This window comes from Heliangelus exortis, chromosome 1 (assembly GCF_036169615.1).
Source record: "Heliangelus exortis chromosome 1, bHelExo1.hap1, whole genome shotgun sequence".
In the NCBI taxonomy this organism is placed as follows: Eukaryota; Metazoa; Chordata; class Aves; order Apodiformes; family Trochilidae; genus Heliangelus; species Heliangelus exortis.
In genome coordinates, this window is record NC_092422.1 from 68247823 (window position 1) to 68272172 (window position 24350).

General features: G+C 39.2%; 1 protein-coding gene across 1 annotated transcript; it reads left to right on the top strand.

Annotated features, from left to right (window-relative positions):
• The first annotated feature begins 768 nt into the window (after nucleotides 1-768).
• XG (Xg glycoprotein (Xg blood group)) lies at nucleotides 769-22841 on the top strand. Its single transcript, XM_071747287.1, has 9 exons — nucleotides 769-1153; nucleotides 11992-12033; nucleotides 12359-12415; nucleotides 16096-16131; nucleotides 18888-18953; nucleotides 19847-19903; nucleotides 20571-20609; nucleotides 20897-21016; nucleotides 22177-22841. The coding sequence occupies exons 1-9, from the start codon at nucleotides 1093-1095 to the stop codon at nucleotides 22191-22193; spliced, it is 495 nt and encodes a 164-aa protein (XP_071603388.1). The 5' UTR covers nucleotides 769-1092; the 3' UTR covers nucleotides 22194-22841.
• The last annotated feature ends 1509 nt before the right edge of the window (nucleotides 22842-24350 follow it).

Genomic DNA, 24350 nt, shown 5'->3' on the forward strand with positions numbered 1-24350 from the left:
GCACCACACCAGATCACCCACAAGCCCACAGGTTGGGTGCTCATGGCAGCAGAGCATTTGCTGCCCCAGTCAAATCAGGGCTGACAAAATCGCCTGCAGCTTAACCCCCAGCCAGAGGGAGGACGCGCACCAGTATCCTACTGGTGCCAGGCACCGGTGTGACAGTGGCAGTCCAGGTCAACAGACAAGAGACAGGCTGTGACAAAACTGGATTTAAAGCACACCTTTTTTTTTTTTTAAGTATGTTAATGTCTGGATGGATGCGTGATTTTTGTTCAGTTTCCAAAGCTTTGTGTTCTGACACTAGACACTATCTGAGAACTCTCTCCGTGTAGGAGATGCACATCTACATCGATGACAAAAATCATGACAGACAATGTATAACTTGTGAAGATAAGCATCTGCCAGGGGGCTAAGCATGCTTCAGTTCAGTAGTCCAACATCAGATTTGAAAGTTAGGGTTTTTGGTCAAGTTTCTCAAGTCTCTGCAAAGCAAATTCTTGTCTTCCACACTGCTCACTCATCGACTTGATGGTTGCCTTTACCAGTAGTTACTGCTACAACAAAAACTGAGCGAGGAAGCAGCACTTTGAGAACAGAGTATACCTGAGAGTTTTTTGCAAGTACTTGTCAGAGAGGTCCAGTCTCCTCTCGCAAGCTGCTTGAGATCCCAGAGCACCACACCCTGCTTTGAAGGTGAGGATGTCAAACAGGTTGGCTTTCCCTCCGGGAAGGAGGTGGGTTCAGGGCGCCCTGGCTCCCTCCTCATTGGGTGCTGCTGCTGGTTTCTTGGCTCTTCACGATCCCTGTCTGGATGATAAATAGATTTCTTAGAGGGTGGGTGGCACCTACAAAGCTGCTCACAGCTTGGCTGTAGCAGGAGCCTCTGCTTTTGTAACTTGTCTTGTACAAGACAAGGTTTTCAGGGACTTCTCTCTCTTCAGCAGTGCTAGAGTGTGACGGTGAGGGAACTCTGTGGGCAGAGCCACAGGTCCAAGCCTCTCTCTCAAACCTTGGCACTGCAGTTGCAACATCTGCTTTCATTGCTTGGGAAAAAGCAACCAGTACAATCAAGGCACTGCATAGGAGACCATGGAGAAATTCAGAAACATCCTTCTTTTGTGCCTTGGCTTTCTTCTAGTACATGTAAGAGGTAAGTGACGTTTCCTTTGGCTTACTTCTAGGGCATGATTATTAAAATGAAAAACTAAACCAAAACAGAAAACCCTAAACACCAATCTCTAAAAAAATGCACATGTTCATTTAGAAACATTTGCTGGTGTTACTTTTGCAGTTGCTGGTTTATGAGAAGCATTCAAGATTGTTTAGATAAGTACTTCTGCATTTTCTAAAGAGATATTCATCTATATTGTATGATCACTCATTAGCAGATATGCTAGTTGGCATTTGCTTGTTATAATTTCTTATTTTCTCTTGAGTGTTCCTCCCCTAAAATTACTCACAAGCTTGAACTTGAGTATAAACTTTCTAAACAGAAGAGACATCCTTAGTCAAGCGTTAACTTCATAGGTTTAGTTCTTTTCTTGGTTACTGGTATATTTAAACATATTAGTTATATTGTAAAATTGAATTCTGATTCAGATTAAAGATACTCATTCTTTAGTATTGGTGCTCACACTTTAATAATTCTAAATGAATAATTTACTAACCTTAGCCTACATATTCCTGAACATATAAAATCCACACAGAAGCATACATATGTTTTTATATGTAGGATTAGTGAAGAATTGAATATACGTTGTACAGATTTTTGATGCAAAATAGCATTTGGGAAAATGTAGTCCTTGTGCATCAAGTCTCTGTTCTAATTTCTGACATAATTTTCTTTTAGTAAAAAATTCTGTAAAACTTTTTTTTTTTATCTATCAAACCAGAAGGGATCAACCTTGTGTGTATATGCCATGTAGTGTACTTACTTGTAACAACTTCTTTTTTCACATAGTAGCACTACTTCAACGACTTCTAGTGCAGAGTTTGCAGGAAGAAAACAATCATTACCCACTACTTCCAAAATTATTGCTGCTTCTCATCCTCCCACCAACTACAGTTTAAATGGAGTCCCTGTGAGACCGTGCAGCAATGGGCAGTGAAAAAACCTTGCTTTAAATTAATGTCATGGTTTCATTTTAACAAGTGGGGAATTATTTGCAGCCAAGTAATGTGGCATAAGAACAGGAGAGCAGGAGGACTGTGCTGGCCTGCCCTGTAGTATGCTGTGAACAGTGGTGATTCACAGGGTGTCTCATCACTGGCATGCTGACTTTCTTGTTCTGAAGGACTGTCTTTTGTTTTTGAGCATTTCAGTTCAACCAACCTGAGCATGAGCAAGCTGATTTCCATATGCTCCATACACTTTAATTACAAGGACAGGCTGCCTAACTATTCTTGCTTTACACATGTGCTAACTTAGACCCAGTGCAGGCCCTGTTTTGGGGAAGAATTCATTGTCAAAAGATGCTGTGGGCATAGCCTTATGGCTGTGGAAAATATTTAATCCACTTTAAAAAGCAAAATTAAGAATTTTAAGTTTATGGCAACAGCCACTGAATTTTATCATCAAAGTATGTTTCAGGGAATATTTATGGTAAATGCTTCTCAGTCCTAGTCAAGACATGGTATGAGAAAGGGTTGGCCATGCTGGTGAAAAGCTGGTCTAGGTCCTTATGATAGGAACAACTATAGCACGATTCACCTTTTTATAAGCAACCTTAATTTTTATCTGAACTGTTACCATCTGTGATAGCCCCTAGAAACAACCGTGTCACCACAGACAGGCCAGATCACATCACTCTTCTTACCATCCAGCATTTCCTATGTCCAGGTCCCTTCAGTTAGTTGGCTGGACTACCTTGATGGACACACCTCAACAGAAGTGTGGCACGACCAAGGACCACATTGCACAAGGAAAGTGAGACCTGATATAGTTCAGAAACTTACATGCTTACCACAGTCTTCCATATTTCTGGCTACACCCTTCAGCATTTTTTATTTCCAAGCTCAGGCAGGTTACAGGAGGTCTCCCACATAAGTTGAGCTGCAACAACTAATTGTCTGAGTGGCTTTTAGCTCAACCCAAAGGAAACAAACTTCATAGAAACTTCTTCCACTGAAGCTCTTGACAACAACCCATGTTGATTACTGTGGCTCAGCTCACCTGCGGTAATTTAGCTCTGACTGTGTCTACACTGCCCACTTCAGATGTGGTAAGACACAGTTTGGGTCCTTGTCTGCCAGTAACTGAGATCATGCACCAGTTTGAAACATAGCACAGGTCCCATTTGGGCCACACGCCTCAGTTTTGAAGCTTACAGTAGATCCCATTTGGGCAGTGTACCTGGGTGTACACCTGCAGTGGGGAAGCAGTGCAAGCTGAGGGCTCACTCTAGGAAGCTGGGAAGGAGCTGAAGCTCTCACTCAGATCTGAATGCTCAGTAATGCTCCTCAGGTTCCCAATATAGAGATATTCTATGTATCCATGGGCTTTAAGACCAGCTGATACATCACATGTTTAATCAGTAACAAAGACAGTGCAAATGTTGACGATGTTTAAGACACATTAAATTTGCTGCATCAAGTACTGCATTCTACGCAGGTAAAAGGAGCAACGTTTATTGCAAGCTGATAAATCATGTACCAGTGTCCAGCCAAGGCTTACAAAGATGTTGACTTAAAACTAATTGTATTCTCAATAATTAGCTATGTACTTTATGGGTGAAAATTACAGACCTGTTTGGATTTGAGACACTGTGTAACTTAGTTTTATGAATAATGTCGTTTTCACTGGAGTTACAAGGCAAAATGGGAGTGATGAAAAACACAGTCCTGATTCTCTTAAATTGCTCCATCAAGCTCCAGGCCTCATTGTCGCTCCATATAAGATCCCTGTGTATGTGCCAGTGCACTTGCAGCATCAGCAGGAATAGAGCAGACAGTGAATTCTCTTCTTGCTGGACACCAAAGCCTTTACATTCCCAATACCTGAGCTGCTATCATCTGTAGGCATCTCAGCACTATCCTCCAAGGGTGTGATAGCATCTTGCTAAGCAGACATACCTGAACTGATTGAAATGTTAACAGTGGAGCTGTGGCAACATCTGAGCCCAAGAGCTCACAGCCCAGGTGGTTACTCAGCTCCTCAGGCTCACTTTTCAAACACTGATGCCACATTACAAGCCTGGTAGCAGTTCTCAGATGGACTGTTTTCAATATATATTTCCCCTTAATTGGCATCACTGATTTTCAGTCACTTTTCATCTTATTGGGGATGTCATATTAATCAAATAAATATCATTATTCTTTCAAGATTAAAAATCCATAATGCTTTTCTCTGACATTTTGCCTCATGGCTAAGAGAAAAGAGATTTAGGTTGTTTTGACCAGGTTGATTGGTTGTTTTGATTCCTTCTTTTCCACAGGGGTCTGACATCTACGAATGCTAGGGGAAAATACTATCTAAAATATGGTCTGTAGTACAACATCTCGTGAAGGCAAACATGCCACTCCAGTTGAAAGAAAGGCCTTAAATGGGTTATGAAAATATAACAGCCTCATTTCCACTGGGTAAGCTTTACCTCTAATCAATGCATTTTTTAATTCCCGAGGAATGTATTTTAAAAGCTAGCTCACAGTAATATATTTTCAAAGGACAGCCATGCTCATCGATTAGACGAAAAATAAGCCAAAGTAGGCACAAAGATTAGAAGACAAATCAAAGAAAAGTCCTTCCTTACATATCAGGCCTTACAACATCAGTGGTGGAAGAACCTGAGGCATACTTTCCCACAGGGAAGAGTTAGCAGCAACAAAGCTTTGTGGATCACACATCAAAACTTCAACTCTACCTTGCAGATTACCATCTGCAAGAAGCAAAAACTGAGATACAAGCCAGGGGTTTTTTTGTTCACAAAGGCTGTACAGATCATCTCTGAGCATGGCAGTCACAAAAAGATGGCTGTCTCTTTTTTCAGAAACCCAACCCAAATCTGCAGAGTGTTTCACACACCAACACTCTTGATTTCTGTTCCCTCCAAAGACTGAGGGCTTGATTGTGTTCCCCCCAGAGACACTTCTGAGCCTCCTGTTTTTGAAGTTCAGACACCCACTGATGTTCCATCACCCTTTGCCCAGGGTCATTTAGTGAGGTTTCCCTGTGTGCTCTGGCAGCATGTGCAGAGGCTTCTTCAGCTCTCCAGAAGGAGGCTAATTGCTAATTTTGTTGCTGAACAGACCTGCTTGCTGACTTCCAGCAAGTCTTTCCAGCATTCTTTTTTTTACAGAAAACACATTCTTAAAGGCACAAAGCAGACAAGATGCTTTGCTTCTTTGCTGTCTTGCATTTTAAACACACAAGAATGTGCATTAAATGCCCTCATCATCCACTTTGACTTGGTAGTATTACTAACCCCTTTGAAGCAATATAAATAATCATGCCAATGGCCTACCATGACTTCAGGGGGCACAGGATTAATTATACAGCAGATATTCTGAAACAAGTTCAACTCAACATTATTTACAGAATAGTGCTACTGAGATCTGTGCTACCCATATTGAAGAGATAAAGATTATTTTGGTTGTATTTTACCAGTGTATTTGTGATGAAGTTGGGAGAACAAACATTAAAAGACACTCTATGAACAACAGAAATAAAAAAGCCTGGCATCTCCTGACCTTCTGCATTATCTTCTGCTCCATCTGTTGTCTTTAATCTACCAGCTGGGGAAAATGTGGATTAGCCAATGGGTTCTTAGGGACTGTGCGGTCACTGACAGAGCCCAAGACCTCTGCTGCTTTTGCCACACTATAGGGTTTCAGTAGGAAGACTCATGAAGGTCTCTTGTTCAAGCCTGCCTGCTATAAAGTGAGCATCATTAAACCTTACACCATCAGACCAAATGGCTGAGAAGGGCCAGCAGCTTCACAAATCACAAAGGGACAGTGAGAAGCTTTGGCTGAGCAGCCCACACTGTGGCCTGGGCTCCTCTTTCTCATGACACAAAGATGAAAATCTGAGTTTCAGTGAGACGGGCAGACATATGGTGCTGTTACCTCAGAGATCCCAACTCTTTAGCTTTGCCTGTAATTTTACAGCCTGTACCAGATTCTTGGGTACACACTCTGAAGCAAAATATATAAAATTATATGTTTAATTTTATGTATGAAGGACATATCACATCATAAAGAACAGCAGCTACCTTTGAACAGCGGTTGTTTGTCCACCGCAAAACAAACACCATCGAAACAGAAGATTTTCTTTTATGTTTCACAAGGCCATGCTACACAGACCTGAAGCAGTACTGCCACTGGTGCTTTATTAGTGCATCTTGTTTGCCAGTAGTTATTTAAATGTGTACTTAAATGAATAAGTGAGAGAGACCTTTTAATTTCCCTTAAATTCAAACAGAAGTGGCCTAGAAAAAAAAATCATGAAGCCAATAATCAGGTCCATATGCTGTAGTCTGTAGACTGGAACTCTGATCTTAATTACAGATTTTAAAGCATGCTCATTTACCACCCCAGCATCAAGGGGTTGTAATGGCAATTGTTGTTTATGGAACAAAGGGGCCATGATGGAAAAAAAAAAAGCTACAGTAGCCTCATCAGGAAATAGGGATCATACGAATGTTACATCAAAGTAATGACACCCCCTCATTGAAATTTTGTCCCATGTGTCTACTCTGGGGTGTAAACTTCTATGTTCTGCCACAACTTTTCTTACATGAGTAATTTCCTTTAAACAAACATAATTGCTTCCCTAAAAATATTGGACTAGTAAAAGGGTATGTTCTGAATCCCAAGAGAATACATCCCGTTTCCTTGTTACATGGGAAATATGCCTTATGATTGTATAATAAGCAGAAAGTAGCTGTGCAAAGAACTTACTATTTCGTCTTAGAAGAACATAAAATGGGCCCTGTGAGAAATTTCAGTAACTTATTGTTTCTTTTTAGAACTATTTTTTTCTCATTTGTGAGTCACCCACTTCTCCCTCAGTATCTGCCAGCTTCACAGTGTTTTAAGCTCATTGTATTCACAAAACAATTCTTATTTTATTACCCTGAAGAAATAATTCTTGTTCTTCTTTTTAGACAATGTAAAATCAACTTATTTTCCCTTTCTACCTAGCTTGCATTTCTAAGTTAGTTGTTTCTAACTTATTTGTGACACAGGTAGTCTCATCTCAATCATAAGACTGCTAGCAATGCAATTAAAGCCCATTAATTTAATAATATTTATGAGATAAGGATTTACCTAACAGCAAGTGCATGTATGCATTTAAGATGTATGTCCACACACATGAACATATAAAGACATTTTCTCGTGAATCTTAGCTTCATTTTTAGGACTAGAGTATGCATGTTAAAAGCCTGAGAATTCAATTTCATTTATCCCATAACCTGAGTCTCATTTGGCAGCCCTCATGCAGGCTTACTTAAATGTGCAAAATTTTAATGGCTAAAAGCTGTATTCATAGGGCTCCGTTGCAGGGCTGAACCTACTTATGGAGATTAAAAATTGCACAGTGGTGCTGTGGGAGCCTTTTTCCAGAAAACCTCTGACATAATGAAGAATAGGTAACATCCACTTGGAGAATCCAGCCATGATCCTTGTAAATTCTCTTTGAAAACTGTGGGGCCTTGGACCCTTGTGATCAATTGGCTACTCAGCTATTGGGTGATGGATCCATTTAACACTTAGATCACCAATCCAACCATAGGCAAAAGGTGCTGTTTTCTCTATTTTAGTGACTGGATATTTTGGTCATATTTTCAGAAAACTAATATGGGTCAAATTTTGCAAACATTAAATGTGGATGTGCCAGAGGACATCACTTGAGGTGGGGTAAGACAACCTCAGCTCTTGAGATGCTTCAGCAGGATGTGTCTTATAGTCAAGGCAACCTACTAAAAGTGAGCTCAATATCTCTGTGGCAAATAAAAACCATAGGGGTCCCCACGGGTAGAGCAAATGGACTAATGAGGATTTTATATCACCAGCCTTTTCTCATGATATTAAAAAGTTGATATAAAGTATAGGCATTAGTGAAAACTTCCTACCCAGAAGAATCATGCCTGTGAAAATAAAGGCAGTAACTTTGAAATTTAAAGTAGCATGTTCTGATGCTTGGCTTTATGAAGTCTGTTTTCACCTGTCCAGCTGATCCAGAGAAATCTGCTATTAGCCGTGTAGGCCAGAGGTCTATGCTTCAGATTTTTTACTGGGACAGTTATGTGTGTTGGGTGGAGATGAGGAAATTACATTTCAAATAATGCTGACAATAGCAGCAAAAGTACTGCTGTTACTATAGTTCATTGTGTCTGAGCAGCTAGCTTAAACATAATTAAAATAAGTCCTTTAGTGTTACAAACTGTGTTTATCTGTCTATCTATCTAGAAGGCTCACTTTCTTAGCTTAACGTCCTCCTGTTTGCAAAGAATTGTTCTGTAGTGTCAGGCAGGAGCTTACAAGAATTTTCTCTTTTTTTTGTTATTAGCCATATTGGACTACCCAACAAAAACCAGTTACAGTAATTTTATTTCTGTTAAAAGCAGGGATACTTCCAGAAGAAAGGATAGAAGTGATGCTAAGAAGCATCATACTAGCCCAAAGCAGTAGTAACAGAGATAACATTGAGATAATACCACCTTGCATAGCTAAATCTCTTCGTATCTTTATCCAGGTTAAAAAAATAAAATAAAAAAACCAACAGCAATCAAACCCAACCAACAAAAAACCACCAACAGAAAACCGACCAAATAAAGAAAACCAAAGGAAAAAAGCTGTTTTCTCCCCACTAAAATTTCTTTCATTCTTATTTTTATCGGTATACTTCCAGTTGTTTCTATTACAGAAGCTGGTCCAAACCCAAGCCATTTTTATATGTGGAAAATGACTGGTTTATTTCCATTTCATTTATCTCCACAGTTCCCTGAGTGACTGCAGTTCCTATTGAGCTAAATAGTCCCTGAGTCTCTAATGTGTTTTTGATTTTAGATCCACCATTTTGTGGATGAAATCTGGGCTGTTCAGCTATTTAACCATCTGTTATCCTACCAAATTGGATTCTTAAAATGTCTAGGTGCAGTCTCAGAAATGATAATGAGCATTTAAAATTCTGCTCCATAAAATCTTACCCCTTGCAGCCATTTGATGTTATTACTGGAGGAAGTCTGGATGGAAGTCCAAGGAATCTTTTGGTTTATTGGAATATCATTTACCATGCTGCACAGATGTCCACATACAATCTGCCCATCTGTTGGGGTTTATATTTACACAGTTGAAGAGATTTCAGTGTAGATTCCTGTCTTACTCCAATTAATTCATTCTGTGTTGATGTCAGTGTGCATTACTTTGTCTATAATGAGAAATATTAATTTTAAAAAATCTTAATAATTTATACTGAGATTTAAAAACTTTTTTTTCTCTACTTGAAATTTCTGTAGTTCTCTTCTACTTCTCCCTTGCTGTTTCTTGCTATTTCTCACTTCTTCAGGATCAGAGCAGACATAAAACAGGGATGTGTAACCTAGGCATTGTCCAGGAGAAAAGCAGATGTGTGTAACTGTTTCACTATTCTGTTTTGCTTTTGTTCTTATGCACTTGTAAGCATCTGCATCATCTTGTTTGAATTCCATAAATTCTTTTGATTAGATTTCTCCTTCTGCTTCTTTTTTTTTTCCTTCTAACTGCAAAGAAATATTATACAAATAAGTTTTCCAGAGTCTTCCTTTACAGGATGATTTTGTCATGTTCTCTTTACAGCATTAAGACCTCAGTAGCTGCTTTCCATATTGGTATTTCGTGCCTGTTAGGACCTGTTTCAAGTGATCTGGTTTGGCCAACAGTTCTTCAGTGTTACAAAATTATTTCTGGTGATTCACTTTGACAAGAAATGGTTTGAATCCAGCCAGCAGTATCCTGTAGCAGCAGAGCTCAGGTCAGACAGCCTCCTTCAGCACTCAGGATGCCGATGAATGGATTTATTCAGAAGAAAAATCAAACCACAGTCAAAAGGTTGATTGTATTGTTGGCACTGAAGAAATGCTTCAGAAAAAGATAGTTTGACTGCATAAGCTGAGATAATACCAGGATGTCAGTGTCTGGGTAGAGTGTTCAGCAGAGGGATCAACTTGTCCCATGGTTGGGCAGCAGCACAGATGTGTCCTCTGGTAGGGGCTTAGGGCCTGTAAGGGCTGGCAATGTCCTTGGAGCTCTGGCAGAGAATATCTTCTGAGGAAGTCACTCGTCTATTTTATGTAATTATGTGTTTTTGTGGATTTATTTTTAAAAAATAACCTGTAAGGATTTTGGAAATTATTCATCTAAAGACCCAATTCAAAGGTTGCTGGACTTAACTAGTTTGGCTCAGTGGCTAGGGCAGGGGTGGGAGAGGTGGTCAGACAAGGTAAAATTCCAAGATCAGTTCAAAGGAAAAGAGATCAAATGCTATTCTAACAACATTTATGGGAAAGCCTTATGCTGTTTATCTGCTTCTCACTTCCAGAGACGTTTGTCATAGTTTTTTTTGGGACAATTTTGTTTTAAAAGCCTTTCACTATTTTTCATTCTAGCTCGTTTTATCTTTTCTGTCAGACACCAGCTATAATTAAACTCAGACTTTTTTGGAAGTACTTATAGAAATCAAAACATTTCTACTTTATCCTCCAGCACTGATTTTTATCTGAACATCACAGGTTTTTACCACTTACAATTAAACTATCCAGGAGCTCTTTGACAAGAGAACAAGAGATACTGTTCAGAAACAGTGGCTGGTGTGAAAAATGTCATGAAGACAGACAGCACCTGTCAAGAAGAGAGGGCTAAGATGAACCCAAAGCACTATCATGCTGGAGAATCTCTGATAGCCTCTCTTTGATCCTCAGTTTTCCTGCTTGATCTGTGACACCTTTCTCACTCTGTTCAAGATTTAGTAAGAAAAGCACTTCAGTGAAGAGTTAGTTTTTAAGCCTTTTAGAGAGTAATAAACAGATGCAGATCAAGAAGCTTACTTGGTAGAGCACAGTAAAACACATCATCTTGGGGCATTCCCAACTTCAAGAGTTTTTGTGGTTTTTTTCTGGCTGACCTTGTATTTGGTGAGCAAACATAAGGATGGTGATGTTTCAGTCTGGATGAAAACTAATGGATATATACTCTGCAAAGAAGTGATTCATGAGGGCTGTATTAAAAGGGAAGTGGCAGGCTGTGGGGGGTGGAAAGTAAAACTCACATGAATAACTGTATTTGGTCACTTCAAAGTAGTATATTTCAGTTCAATATATTTTAAACACTTAACAGTTTTATTTACCTCCTAACTTCAAAAGTCAAGATGCTAGCTGTCCTGCTGTGACATTTAATCACATCATTGCTACCTAACACAGAAGAGGAAGGTTTCTTTTCACCCCTTTCAGATTTTTTAAGGTACAGTGGGAACTAAATTAGGGAAGTACATCTTTATGTCTTTTACTGCTGGTGCTTGTTACAGGAAGAATTAAAAAAAAAAAAAAAGGTTGACTCAAGCTACAAATGATCAGAGGTCAGGCTTGACAGGAAAGCTGCTCTGTGAAGCTGAGCTACTGAAAAAGTAGTGAATATTGAAAGTTCTCACCTAACTATTCTGGTTTGCAAGCACTGCGCTGACTGCTATTTTCCATCATCTGGCAATAGTCCTTGTGCCCCCTAAGAGGCAGCCTGTGTGGTTCCAAGGCATGTTTGCATAGCAGCTGAATATGGATAACATGAGAGAAGAGCTTTTCTTTGGGCTACCTGAGCAAATAACTTCTTTGAATTAAGTGAGACCATCCCATGAGGCCACTGAGGATGGCACTGTGCAGGGACAGCCTTTTTTGCTACGCCTGCTCCCGTTTGGTTGGATTTTTCTTTTGCTTCTTACTGGTGTTCTGGCTCAGTCCAGATACAGAGGCCATGGAAACCTGTCCACTTATGCAGTTTCTTCTGTCACCTTCCTTCTAGGTCAACGTGATTTTGATTTAGCTGATGCTCTTGATCACCCAGGTAAGTAAATCTCCTATCCTTATTTTACCAAGGCATTGAGGCCAAATGATAAATCTTAAGGCCTTTTCCATGTGGCTAGTACTTAAGTTAAAATAGACAGAATTGAGAAATCCTGTATTTCAATGTTTCAGTCATTATATTAAAATTTTCTTTATAACAAACGGAAGAAAAAAGGCTTTGAAAACATAGCCATTTATTTTTACCTTCTTCCAGGATATGCACAAATGTACTGAGTGCACTTCTCTAGATTGGCAGATAGCTTCTTTTGATAAGTTGAAAAAGTTTAAACTATTATTGCTTATTGTTATGCCATTGTGTCCCACAGAGGACGTAATCACCAGGAAGCCTACAGTGATCAGAAGACCGACAAGGCCTGGGCTGAGTGAGTAATAAAGACAATGGGTCATAACTGATTGTAGATATGTAGAAACTTTCTCCCATGAGATTCTTGACCATATTAGCTAAAGTACCATATGAATATTAGCTGTCTTCCACATGTAAAATAATTTTTGACAATTACCAATTACATGTCTTTACTACTTTACTAGTTCCAGTAAGGCTTTAGAATATGACTGGCTACTGATGGCACTTTATTTCCTGAAGATCTTCTTTGACCTTTTCCAGGCCATATTAAACTCCCTGGGGAGTATAATAATAGGATGATAACAATAACAATAACTGTTGCTAAAAATGGCTCACTGTTCTTCTACTAATTTTTTCCTATCATATTTTCTATAGTTCTATGTGAATGGTTTAGTGGTTATGGGTTGTAGGCTGGATGGTTGGACTGATGATCTTAGAGGTCTTTTCCAACCTTGATGATTCTATGATTCTCTTAGTAAAGGTATTCATGATGCTTGATAGTAGACGTGGGAAGGAATCAGAAGGAATTTGGGTATTTTCACTTCTCCCCATGTATATATTTAATATTATCTGCTATTGATGACCTGTGTGAGACAGGGAAAAAAGGCCCTGAAGAGCAGAGAGGACCACAAGATTTTAGCTGTAGTCTTGAGGATGGCAAATGACAATGTCCAATGAACAGTCATTACAGCTTAAAAAACCCAAATATAAACGACAAAACGACACGAGCATTTATGATGGAACATTTTATGATAACATAGAGATTTTTTCAACTAAACTACACCAAAAAGACATTTTTGCCTATCAAAAAAAAATACTTGAATTAGGAAATTAACATTACTCCACACAACAACTTGCACTGTTTGTTTTCCTGGATCAAAATTGCAGTAAGTGTTTAGATACATGAAAGCAGGTACATTTTCCACACAATTTTCTGTCTCCTTCTTTGAACAAAGAGGGCAGCGTTTTGCTAATGCAGTGATAATTAAACCCTGTTGCTGGCTGCATTCTTCCTTCCCACTGGATTTTGCAAAGAAAGTCTGTGTTTGGCCCAGATTACAAGTGTCCATTGTAAAGCACTGCTAAGCCACTGCCCTCAGTTTATCTAGCTGTCCTGACTTATTCTGTAATCAGTAGAGAGAAATCAGAATTTCTAGGGATGGTTCATATCACCTTAAATGTGGATTTGGACTCATTCTACTAGAGGCATTTCTAATAGGTTACTTGAATTGTGCCCCGAAATACTCTGTTCTCAGAAATGTTTAAAGATAGCCTAGGGATGTTGATACCTACAGTGAAGTTGCTTTAGTAAGGTGAAAGTAATTCAATTGTGGGATACAACAGCCAGAGGATTATCTGCCCTACATGAGTCAACTTCACTAATTCCTGGGAATGAAGAACTCTGTTTTCCTGACCATTCTGGACTTTCTTCCAGGGCTGAAGAGGATTGCAGGGAGTTTAAAGGAAATTAAAATAATTCAAAAAGCATTTTTAAAAATCAGTTACTAGATTTGGAAACATGTGCAGAAAGATGATCCAAAAATATATTTAGCATCTGTCTGATGCTTCATCTTAACCTCAGGGTTTCCTCTAATTCTTATTCAGCCAGTACCATTGAGAAATGAGGCTGGCTGAGATAATGAATTTGATTGAGCTGGGACGAGTTACTGCGCAGGCCATGTCCTCTGGGCATCACTTCCCACACAGAAACCTCTGCCTGACTTAAAGCTCTCCTCTGGGCACCTCCCATGTAGCATAAGAAAATTTAACACAAAATGTATCGGAAGGGAAAGGTGACATTTGTTTACAAAGCCTCTAAATAAGTTGATTTTACCTACTGACATTCATCCTGCCACTGATTTAATTCAGCTGTATGCTCAGATGGGCAACAAGATGTGCAAGTTCAGGTGGTCTGGTGAGCATCATGTGTAACATGGGACAACATGCCAGCTACTGAGTCCTCAGCCTGTCTCTGTGGTTCTTCTTAGTCAGAAACAACAAGCCAGTTTATGTACAGATCTTTCATACCCTTTAGGAGTCATCAGCTATTATGGAGAGGTCCTTTGCTTCATAATCTTACTTCAGTGTCTCTGACCCCCAGGCCACGTTGCTGCCCACTATCTGGCATTACTTGTTTGGGTACAGAGATTATGTCCACATGTTATTTTCTGGGTGAGCAAACAGGAAAAGTAGTGGAATAGGTGATACACTGCAACCTTTGGTTTGGAGTCCCCTTCTGCTTTTCCTCTGCTGACAATTCATCTGTGCTGTCACCTTACAGGAGTGCAGACCTACTGGTTTTGACAGAAGCAACACAGTCCTTCATTTTATTGCTGGGAAGCATGGTTTTTATTGTCTGTTCATTAACCCTTCTTTCTGGTGTTTCTTCTGGCACTTGAACAAGTAAAGGTATTTTTGAAATGTTGCCCAGATGCAAACAGGATCAGCACCTGTTTTGACAAGAACAAACAGAGTCACATTATATGATTTCGATTCTTTTCCTGCCAGATCCCTTGGTGACATCAAAGCATTTCTGGATTGTTACACATATGAGACTAGATATTGTGCAAAAGCAGCTCCCTCTGGAAATGAAGAATACGTGTAGGGTGCCTTCTGCACAGTGATTCATTTGGATGGATTTTCCTGAGTATGGGGAATTCTGACACAAGTATACTGAAAAAAAAGATAAATAAATGTTCAGCTAATTTTCTGTGGCAATAAGCATTGGCATCAAAAATTAGGCATATTTTGCTGTCCATCCTGATATATTCCAGCACTTCAGATTTAAAATGAACAAGAAAGGGATCCTTGAAGTTATGACATCCATCTAATGCATTTCTGCCTATTACTCAGTGATCTTCCAGATCTCACCACCACTCCAAGCACACCCTAAAACATCGCCCACATACTCATATCCACACCTGCATGTTGGAAATGGAATTCCTCTTGTTTATGCATCTGCAGCTCACTGCCAGGTTTTTTATTGGGAGGAAAATTCCAGCCCAGGTACACAGAGACACGTGGGCAGTGCTGGGGGAATGGCAACAACTTGCTCATGTAGATGTTTAAGTATACTTTAAAACCTTTATAGCTCAGCCAAAGTAAAACAGACTGTTACCCAACCTCAGACAGGAACATGTGATCAACTGAAGCAAAACATTTTATGTCACCATGACCCTTACATTTATTAGTTGACTCAATTCTCTTTCTCTAAGTAAGTTTACTACTTCCCAGTAATTGTTCTTGAAAAGGGTATTCAGGTTTTGCAGTTCAACAGATTACACTTGAGCAGACAAACATATACCAGTTTTTAGCCACAGACAAAACTGTTATTAAGTAAGTGTATTTAAAAAAAAAATAAACTTTAACATCCTAAGGTAACTAATTTTATTTTTTGTATTTGTGAATACATTAAAGATTGTGATTCTATTATGAGATTTTTTTCCTGAGCTTGTGTAAAGCAGGAATAAATCTTTTGTATTTTGAGTGGAAAACTCTATCATTTGTCAGTTATTTTGTGGGGAAATATGAAATTCTGCAAGAGATTTCAATAAAAATGTAATACCTTATTTGAATTTGTGGGATTGACCTGAAAAAGTTGCTTGGCAAATATTCAGTTTTACATGTTCTGTTAAAACTAACTTCTCATTTCCCTCAAGAATTGCATGTAACTCACTTCTTCCTCCTTTTCATTTTTAGACAATGATCTGCATTTAGGAGATGCTCTTGGTGGAGGTGAGTACTCTATTTTCAGATACAATGGTTGGGGTTTTTGTAATTTTTTTTTGGTTTTGGTTTTTTTTTGGTGTTTTGTTTTTTTGGGTTTTTTTGTTGTTTTTTTTTTTAATCCTGCCTATTACGTGAAAAGAGGTTTCATGACTGTGGGAGGAACTGTAGTAGTGGGAGTCATTACAATTCAAGTACACACAGATTTTCTGCCAGAGGCCATCACACAGAGCTGGGACAAGAGGATGGGCTGTGCCTGCTTGCCAGCTCTGGGAGCTTGCAGACTCTCCTGCCTGCCTGAACCAAGTCAGCTCCCAGTTCCTTTACCATTCCAGGCTACCCCAGTCTGGTTATAGGATGTACTGCCCAGTTAGCCCTCCATGGTTTAGCAGTGGTGCCTCTGGCAGAAGGTTGAAGGCAACAGGCAATAGCAGTAGTTTCTTCTTTCAAAAATGTGTCTGCCTAAGATTAGGTGGCAGCATATAGAGAGAGGTAGGAGCTTGCAGCTCTGCTGGTCAGGAATACAGGAAGGAATCTTCCAGAGATGAGCAGGGATGGAGAAGATACAGCTTAAGCTTGAAGCAGTCAAGGTGTTGCAACCTGCCAGAGCTTCCAGGTGTTTCAGTAACATCCAGAACTGACCCAGGAAGCATTCACTGTACTGTGCTGAGCTGTGCAGACATAGGAAATCCATGACTTTGGGAATTTTTGCATTTTTTTTAGGATGTTTAAAGATATACCAAGAATGTGATTTACCAAGAATGTGATTTACTCTAGAAAGGCTCCTGTATGATGACATTATTTAAAATGCAAGCAGTATGAATCAAAGCCTAAAATTCCACTTGAATCAAAGCTACACATAGGAAAAATTACTTCTCAGCCCACTGCACAGAACCTCTGAATTATGAATCCAGTCACAGTGGTCTTGTTTACTCATGTTTCCATCTTAGAGAACCATAACTTGCATATTATTCTTCCCATTTACAGGTCTTTTCACATTTCCAGGTTCATCTGTGGCATTTCATGATCATGCTTGACATGTTAACTCATCTTTTATAAAGCTGAATCTAATTTTGTTTATACCTTTTATGTTTATACTGTCACTTCTTCCTGCCTCTGCTTATTGTTCTATTTCTGCAAGTTTATAACAGGTGTTTTTATGAATGTATGTGCTTAGTATGTTGATTAAATGAATAGGTTAGGTGTCCTCCCTAAAACCCACCTTTTTATTCAGAAGATGGCAAATTACGTTTCCCTCAGTTTTTATTTCTTTGCTCCATTCTGGGTTCAGGTTCTTAACTGACATTCATGCATGGTATAATGGGATTAATGATATGTACCTCATTATCAATAACTCTGAAGATATTTTTTCAAAGAATCAGAGATCATACAATTGCTTGCACTGGAAGCAAGTTCCAACCCCTCCCCCCCCATCCCTGCCATGGGCAGGGACACCTACTAGATCAGGTTACTTATTTTTTCACTATAGTTTATATTTATAAGGAGATATATAGAATATATCTTCTTATGCTTAGAGAAATCTGAATAAGTGTAGCATCATAATAGAAATTAATAATGGGATCAGTAGTTTTCTGCTATTGTGCCATGGTGAGTCTTAGTTTGTTAGACATAGTTCTGGAACAGAATAAGTCTCTTTTACTGTTGAATTGAATTAATTGGGCAAAGACTGATTCAGCAAAGCTTTAAGACTTTACCTAACTAAAATCCATTGACTATAGTAGGCTTGACTTGCCTGAAGTTAAGCATAGATCTAAATCATTTCCTGAATCATAACCTAGATATTATTCACACATCGAAGCACTGTATTTAGCAGCTATGCAAGAAGAAAACATGAAAAAAAGGGAATCTGGAATGTTTAAAGGTGAAGAAAAGATTTAAGAAGAGGGAGAGAAGCGAGTATTTATTTCTGTGACCTACCTTTGATTTTTTTGATTTTTGAATTTACCCTCTAGCTTTGAGAACAGTAAAATATGCAACTGAGCTGATGGCAAGAGACGATCTACTCCATGTATGCAGAGCAACACCCTGGGTGTTAATTTTGGCAGGTTTTTACCTGAGTCAGCTCTTACTACTCCAGCACTGTACGTGCAGTTTGGAAACTGCTGTTAGTCATCAGATCTTCTGCTCTATTCAATGCATCTCTTCCTGAAACTTTGGCAAAAGTTAAGGCCAAATACCAGCCCAAAGTCCTAAACAACAAAGCTGCAGTGTGAGTTCATTTTGCACTGTTCAAGAGTAGAAAATTAATCATGCATTAGGTGAATTCAGCATCTTTTGGATGAAACTAATCTCCAGATCTTACTAATATCTGATGATGGCACAGATACATCCCTCCTGTGCCCTCCTACCAACCCCAGCCACTGCCCAACCCTGGACATCAACACCAACTTCTCTGTCAGTTCTGCACTCCTGACACCTACAGTGACACACTGCACCTCCCCTCTGTCAGCACTAAATAGTGTTGGCACTTCCCAGGAATGCATGAAATATTTTCCTTCAACATTGTTGCAAATTATTCTCTCCTTTTAATTTTGAAACTGTTCCCTTTTCACTTCCTAATTAGTTTTAGTACCTAGTTATTTGTTGATGCAGTGCTTGAAACTTTTTAACTAGTGACAAGATCCTTTTGTTAATTCACCAGAGGACAAATTAGAAGTAAGTGTAAAACCTCAGGTTAATATGCTGTTTTTTTAAAGCTGTCAGTCTGGCCTTACCAATTATCTAATAATATTGATTATCAATAGGTGACATCCCAAGAAAGCCTTTATACCCACCTCTGCCACCACGACCAGGAACCTATAGTAATTCTGGTAAGAATATTTTCTCCTAAGAAAATCTAGCATTAAAAATGGACATTTTGAATACTTTATTCTCTTATTTTTTATTAAGGGTTTGTATCATCCCTTTCTGCTATCTGCTTTTTGCAATCACTGTTGATATCAATGTTTGCAATGTTTTTTTTTTAGTTTTTAGTACCATAAAGCCTTTCTGTCTGCCCAAAATGTGGGACTCTGCCTCCTAAATGGCATAGAAGTAACACCCATCTTGTCTGCCTTTTCATTTTGGATGTGTATACACTGACCTATGCTAAGGTTCAAACTGGACATCTAGCCACAGGGTGTCAATAATCCTGTATTCAATCCATACTGAGATGTGCATCTGAGATGGCCCTGGGGCATACAGCAGGTGGGACTGGGGAGATGGATGTAAGCCTGTATTGCTTTTGGACGTGGCCCCACACACACCCACTTGGATAATGTGGAAATGGCACATCTACCCCAGCTACCACCATGTGTCCCATGTTTACTTCTGGTATGATTGTAGTGGTGAGCCACGGAGAGGCCCTTCTGGAGTCCTCCTGCAGCCTTTCCTGGAAAGTACCCACTGACTTCCTATTCCAGGAGCCCCTGGGATTTGAGAAATCTCTGTTATAATACAGATTGGTGCTCCTGAGAACTCAGTCCCACATCCTACAAGGAGCAGAATAGGTAGACATCAGCAGTTTCAGTACTCCAGCTTCCAGGTGAATTTGAATCAGTGACCATTCAGTGCAAGACCCCTGACCCATCCTCCGTGTCAAAGCTGAGATTTCAAGTGTTCCTCACCCCTTCCTAGAACATTACAAAAAGACAGGATATGGATGCTGAAGGGGTTATCATTGATCAGTAATTTTGCAACTCAGATCCTAATCTTTATTTTGCAGGAGGATTTGATGACTCAGATCTGCTTGATGGGAATGCTTTGCCACCACGCATTATAGGTACTATTTGCCAATTCTTTGGTTCTTGCTTTATTTGCTTCTTCCTAATACTTGTAACTCAGAGCTGGCTGGCATTGCTTTAGCAGTAATCTGTTTGTCATTGAAGGTATAGGACAAGACTATGATATTTTTATTTTGATTAGCTATCCTTCACAAACCATGACTTCGAGCCTGAAGCTCAAACTTGAAACATATTCCTAAGCATTTTGTACCATTCTGGCATGTGCCAGAAACCTGCAGATTTAATTCATTTGAATTCAGCTGGGGCAGTACCAAAGCACAGCCATTCTGCTGAGAACAAAAAGTAGATGCACAAGGCCTATGATCTGGATTTAAATTATTGAGAAATCAACTGACGGTCTGGCAGTACAGAATAGCCAGAGTATACAGGCCTCCCACTCCCTGTGAAATCAGCTTGATGTAGACAGCTAAGTATAATCTTTTCTTAGAAGATAATAGTCTTCTCCAAAAATGAAGTGTTGGGAGGATGAACAGTTATTCAGCCAGCAGGGCTGTCAGCCAGAACTGGAAGAGATGCTCCTCTCTCACAGTCCTGCTAAGCCACCCCCTTTCACCTTCTCTAGGAAACCACACTTTGATGAGTAAAGACTGTTCTCAAAACAAGATTAAAAACATTTTTTGATAAAATTTCACCCTCTTTTTTCAGGAGAAGAGGAGCATAATTTTAATCGTGGAGGAAACACAGGTATAGTAAATTATTTATTAATAATTAACTTGCTTCTGATCATCATAAAGTAGTAAGAAAATGTTAGCTTTCAAAAGTAGTACATATACCAAATTATTCTTTAGGACACCATTTTCACACCAGCTGGAATGCAACGTAATTTCTAGTCTTCTGCTTAAATTCTATGTAATGAATTTCCAATATCTGGCCAAACAGTGTTCAGTTTGGCAAAAGTACACTGTAGTAGGGAAAATATTCAAGTCAAACCATTTCAGTGCCTCTGGAAAAAACCCTCTCTTTTTCCACAGATTCAGGATTAATAGCTGGAGTTACATCTCCAATAATTTCTGCTTTTGTGATATTGGTTGTTGGATCCATAGCTGCCTACTCCGCCTACAAGAACAAGAAACTTTGTTTCAAACCACAGGGTAAGACCAAATCAGTTCCCAGCTTTCAGAGTTGATTTAGTACTGGAGCAGACTTAAAATTGCAGTGAGAGCAGAAATGAGTCAGGGAAGAGGACATTTAAACAACCTCACTGGCCTGCATGAGATACTGGAAATTAATGTTCTATGTCAAGGACAAGTATAGGAAAACATAACATGCCCAGAATACGGCTGTAATTCACATCATGAGGGGAATTACATGACGTGAGGTCCCTGCTATCACAGAGATGACCTTTCCAGCCCTGTGCGTGGGAACCAGTCTGAGTCACTCAGATCAGCCTCTCCTGGAGCACCCTCACGTATCTTCCGTCTGACGTCCCCATTTCAGCTCCTGCCTCTGAGTCTCCTGTCCCTTCCTGTACCACATCCCTGGAATTCCTGACCCAGCCATGAGCCTGGGTGGGTGGTTGGGTTTCCTGGCTTGCTGGGCCAGTTGCTTTGTCTTCATCTGGCAATGGTTGGCCCATGCCTGGATCCTGTTTGACAACATCACATCCTCCATGTGTGCCTGCTGCCAGGGAGGAGGTGGCCCGGGCTCCCCTGTGGCTGCCCTCAGCTCCCAGCATTTTGGGAACGGCCCAGCCCTGGCCCTGAGCTGTCACAGAGGTCAACTCAAACCTGTAATTCCTGTGACTTGCTCTGTAACAACTAAGACGTGAGTGGAGTGCAAGGTGTGAGCAGAGATGTTTCACGGGCATTTCTGAGAGATCTGGGATTCCCTGGAACTAGGGAAAGCCTCAGCCTGGGGCTGGGTTGCGGATTGCAGGGGGGCTGATGCTGGATGGGTGCTGGGGGAAGGCTTGGCCAGGGTTACACCAGACACACATCCAGACACAGCAAGGACAGAGATGTCCTGGGGAAGCCTGGTCAGGGCCATGAAAGCTGCTCATGCTCTCAAGGTCTGACAGTCACCTAATTCCCTCTATTTCTATGGCTGGAAGGTAACTAAAGCACCAGGTCAGTGACCCTGCAACCCTCTGGTTGCAGGCAAACGGGGAAGGCTGTCTGTATAGCTCCAGGGATATGAGGTTCCCACCTGCTGTCTCAAAAGAAGTGGAGAGGAAAAAAAAAAAAAAAAGCCCAGAAGAGCTGGCAAAGAGCATTCATGGTGAAATGCTGAATGTTCAATCTGCATTTTTCAGGTGGGGCTGTGGTGTAAACTGCTGAAAGAAGAGCTGCCCTCTGATCTCAGGCTCCTTTGGTTGGTGACACGCAGCACACAGATCCAACAACTTTTTTCTACTTTAACATTCTGACGAAAGAAAATCTTCCTCTAATTAATGTTTTGTTGAGACATTGAAATCCTACTGCCTCTTACCTGACATCGGTTTGGTACCTTGGGCTTTACATCATCAAAGATCTGCTTAAACCTCTGGGGATGGTATTGAACCACCAGAAGTTATTGGAAGCAACAAATAACTCAAGTCTAATATAAGCTAAAAATGGAAAGATTTTGGTCACATTTGAGCCACTGAACAATTTTTTTTTTTTTTCTTTTTTTTTTTTTTTCCAAAACTAACCAAAATACTTAATACTTCTGATAGAAAAGAAGTAAGAAAACTGCTGTTTCCATTCATACATGTTGGGTTTCTATAGTATACTTCTGTATTGTCTATAATGTTTAAGGAAAACTTGATATTGTATAAAAGACAAAAAATTTTAATGCCTTTACTTTGTATTTATTTCTGGGTTCTAGCAAAGTGAAAGGAGCTGTAGATGGAATATTAATTCTTAATTTTAAAATGTGACATGCAAAGAATCTGTATATTGATGAGTAACTTTAAAAAATAAAAATGAGAGGAAGATATACTGATTTTATTTATTTATTTATTACTGAAATGGTGTTTTGCTCTTCTCAAGAACTGGAATTTGACATAAATTCTGGTTTCTCTTCTTAAAAACTTAGGTCCTGCTCTAGGAGCCTTAAAAGGCATTAATCTGACTGGCTGTTTGGGGTTTTTTTAGTCATATTGTTCGTGATTTCCATAAAGGGGAAATAGGTACGAGCTTTTCAGAGTAATTTAGAACAACTCTGTGACATTTATTCTATAAAATCTGTGTCATACCAACTTTTAACTTCATGCATATGTGGAGATGGAATTTTCATATATATGGTTGATAAGAGCTGAAAGACTGTTTCGTCTTTGCCCTTTGTTCCTGACCAAGCTTGCTATGCTAACAAATGTCCTTACAAAGACAAGTCTATCAACAAAAAATAACAGTTTTTCCAGTCTCTCTGTCTTCATTTAGTGAGCAACTCAAAATACCAGCAAATGAATGAAATGCAGCTGAAACCTGGCAAAAACAGTTTTCTGACATAATTATTCACTCCAGCCATTCTAGCTAACTCTTCACAGCATAAAGGAAATCTGTGTTATCTTCATCTTATATATAAAGCATGTTTTTCCTTACTGAAATTCCATGTAGATGGAAGAAAACATAATTTTGTGTTTATTAAGTTGAGAGAAAGGCATAATCTGAAAACGTATTATTTTCATAAAACACTGTTCAGTCTAAATTACACTTGAAATGCTGAGGACATTAGGATAATCTTTATTTTAATCCTGAAAGTAAGAAATTATAATGTACATCAATTTAAGTACTGAAACGTCTTGACAACACACAAACTGATGAGCACCTTTGTGGCTATGAATAACAACATTTTTAATATGGTTTTCAAGGACACTTGATATTTCTCTAAAAGTACTAATTTTCCATGTTAATAGTTAAAACTGAAATCTATTTTACCAGGTAAACACACAGTTTTGATTAATGAAATGTTGAAGTATTTTGTGGTTACCACTTCAGTTGTTTGTTTAACAAGGAAAATACATATATTTTGTTTCTTTCTCTTGAAAATTTTCAATAAACACATACTGTGTTTTATCTAAGATGATCTGAGTTTCATTTGTTACTTTCTGGGACATATGCCAGCAGATACCTTTTACATACAAACTCATCTATGTCTCTCTAGAGAAGAGAAAAAAATGCTTTTAAATTAAAGACTTTAGGAAGAAAAAAAAAACAACTCAAGAATTCTTTTTGTTGTTTGGTGGTTTTTTGTTTGTTTGTGGGTTCTTGTTCTGTTTTTTTCAGCAGTGTCCAGAGAATGTGCATTATTAGCATGTTTGCTTTTTATTGCAATTTATTTAAATTTGTTAAAAACATTTCAAAATATTTTCTTACCTGTGTTATTACCCAAAAAGCAGATTTACTTAAAGAAAAACCATAAGCATGAATTGATTTATCTCTCTATAGCTCTTTTGTCTAATTACATCAACATACAACCAATATACCAGTGTGCAGGTACACTTCT

Excerpts from the sequence above, each read along its gene's own strand:
- XG (XM_071747287.1), top strand. The coding sequence starts at position 1,093 with ATGGAGAAATTCAGAAACATCCTTCTTTTGTGCCTTGGCTTTCTTCTA. Across the intron at positions 1,154-11,991 it reads TCTTCTAGTACATGTAAGAG|GTCAACGTGATTTTGATTTA; the intron begins GTAAGTGACGTT and ends CCTTCCTTCTAG. Across the intron at positions 19,904-20,570 it reads TTTGCCACCACGCATTATAG|GAGAAGAGGAGCATAATTTT; the intron begins GTACTATTTGCC and ends CTCTTTTTTCAG.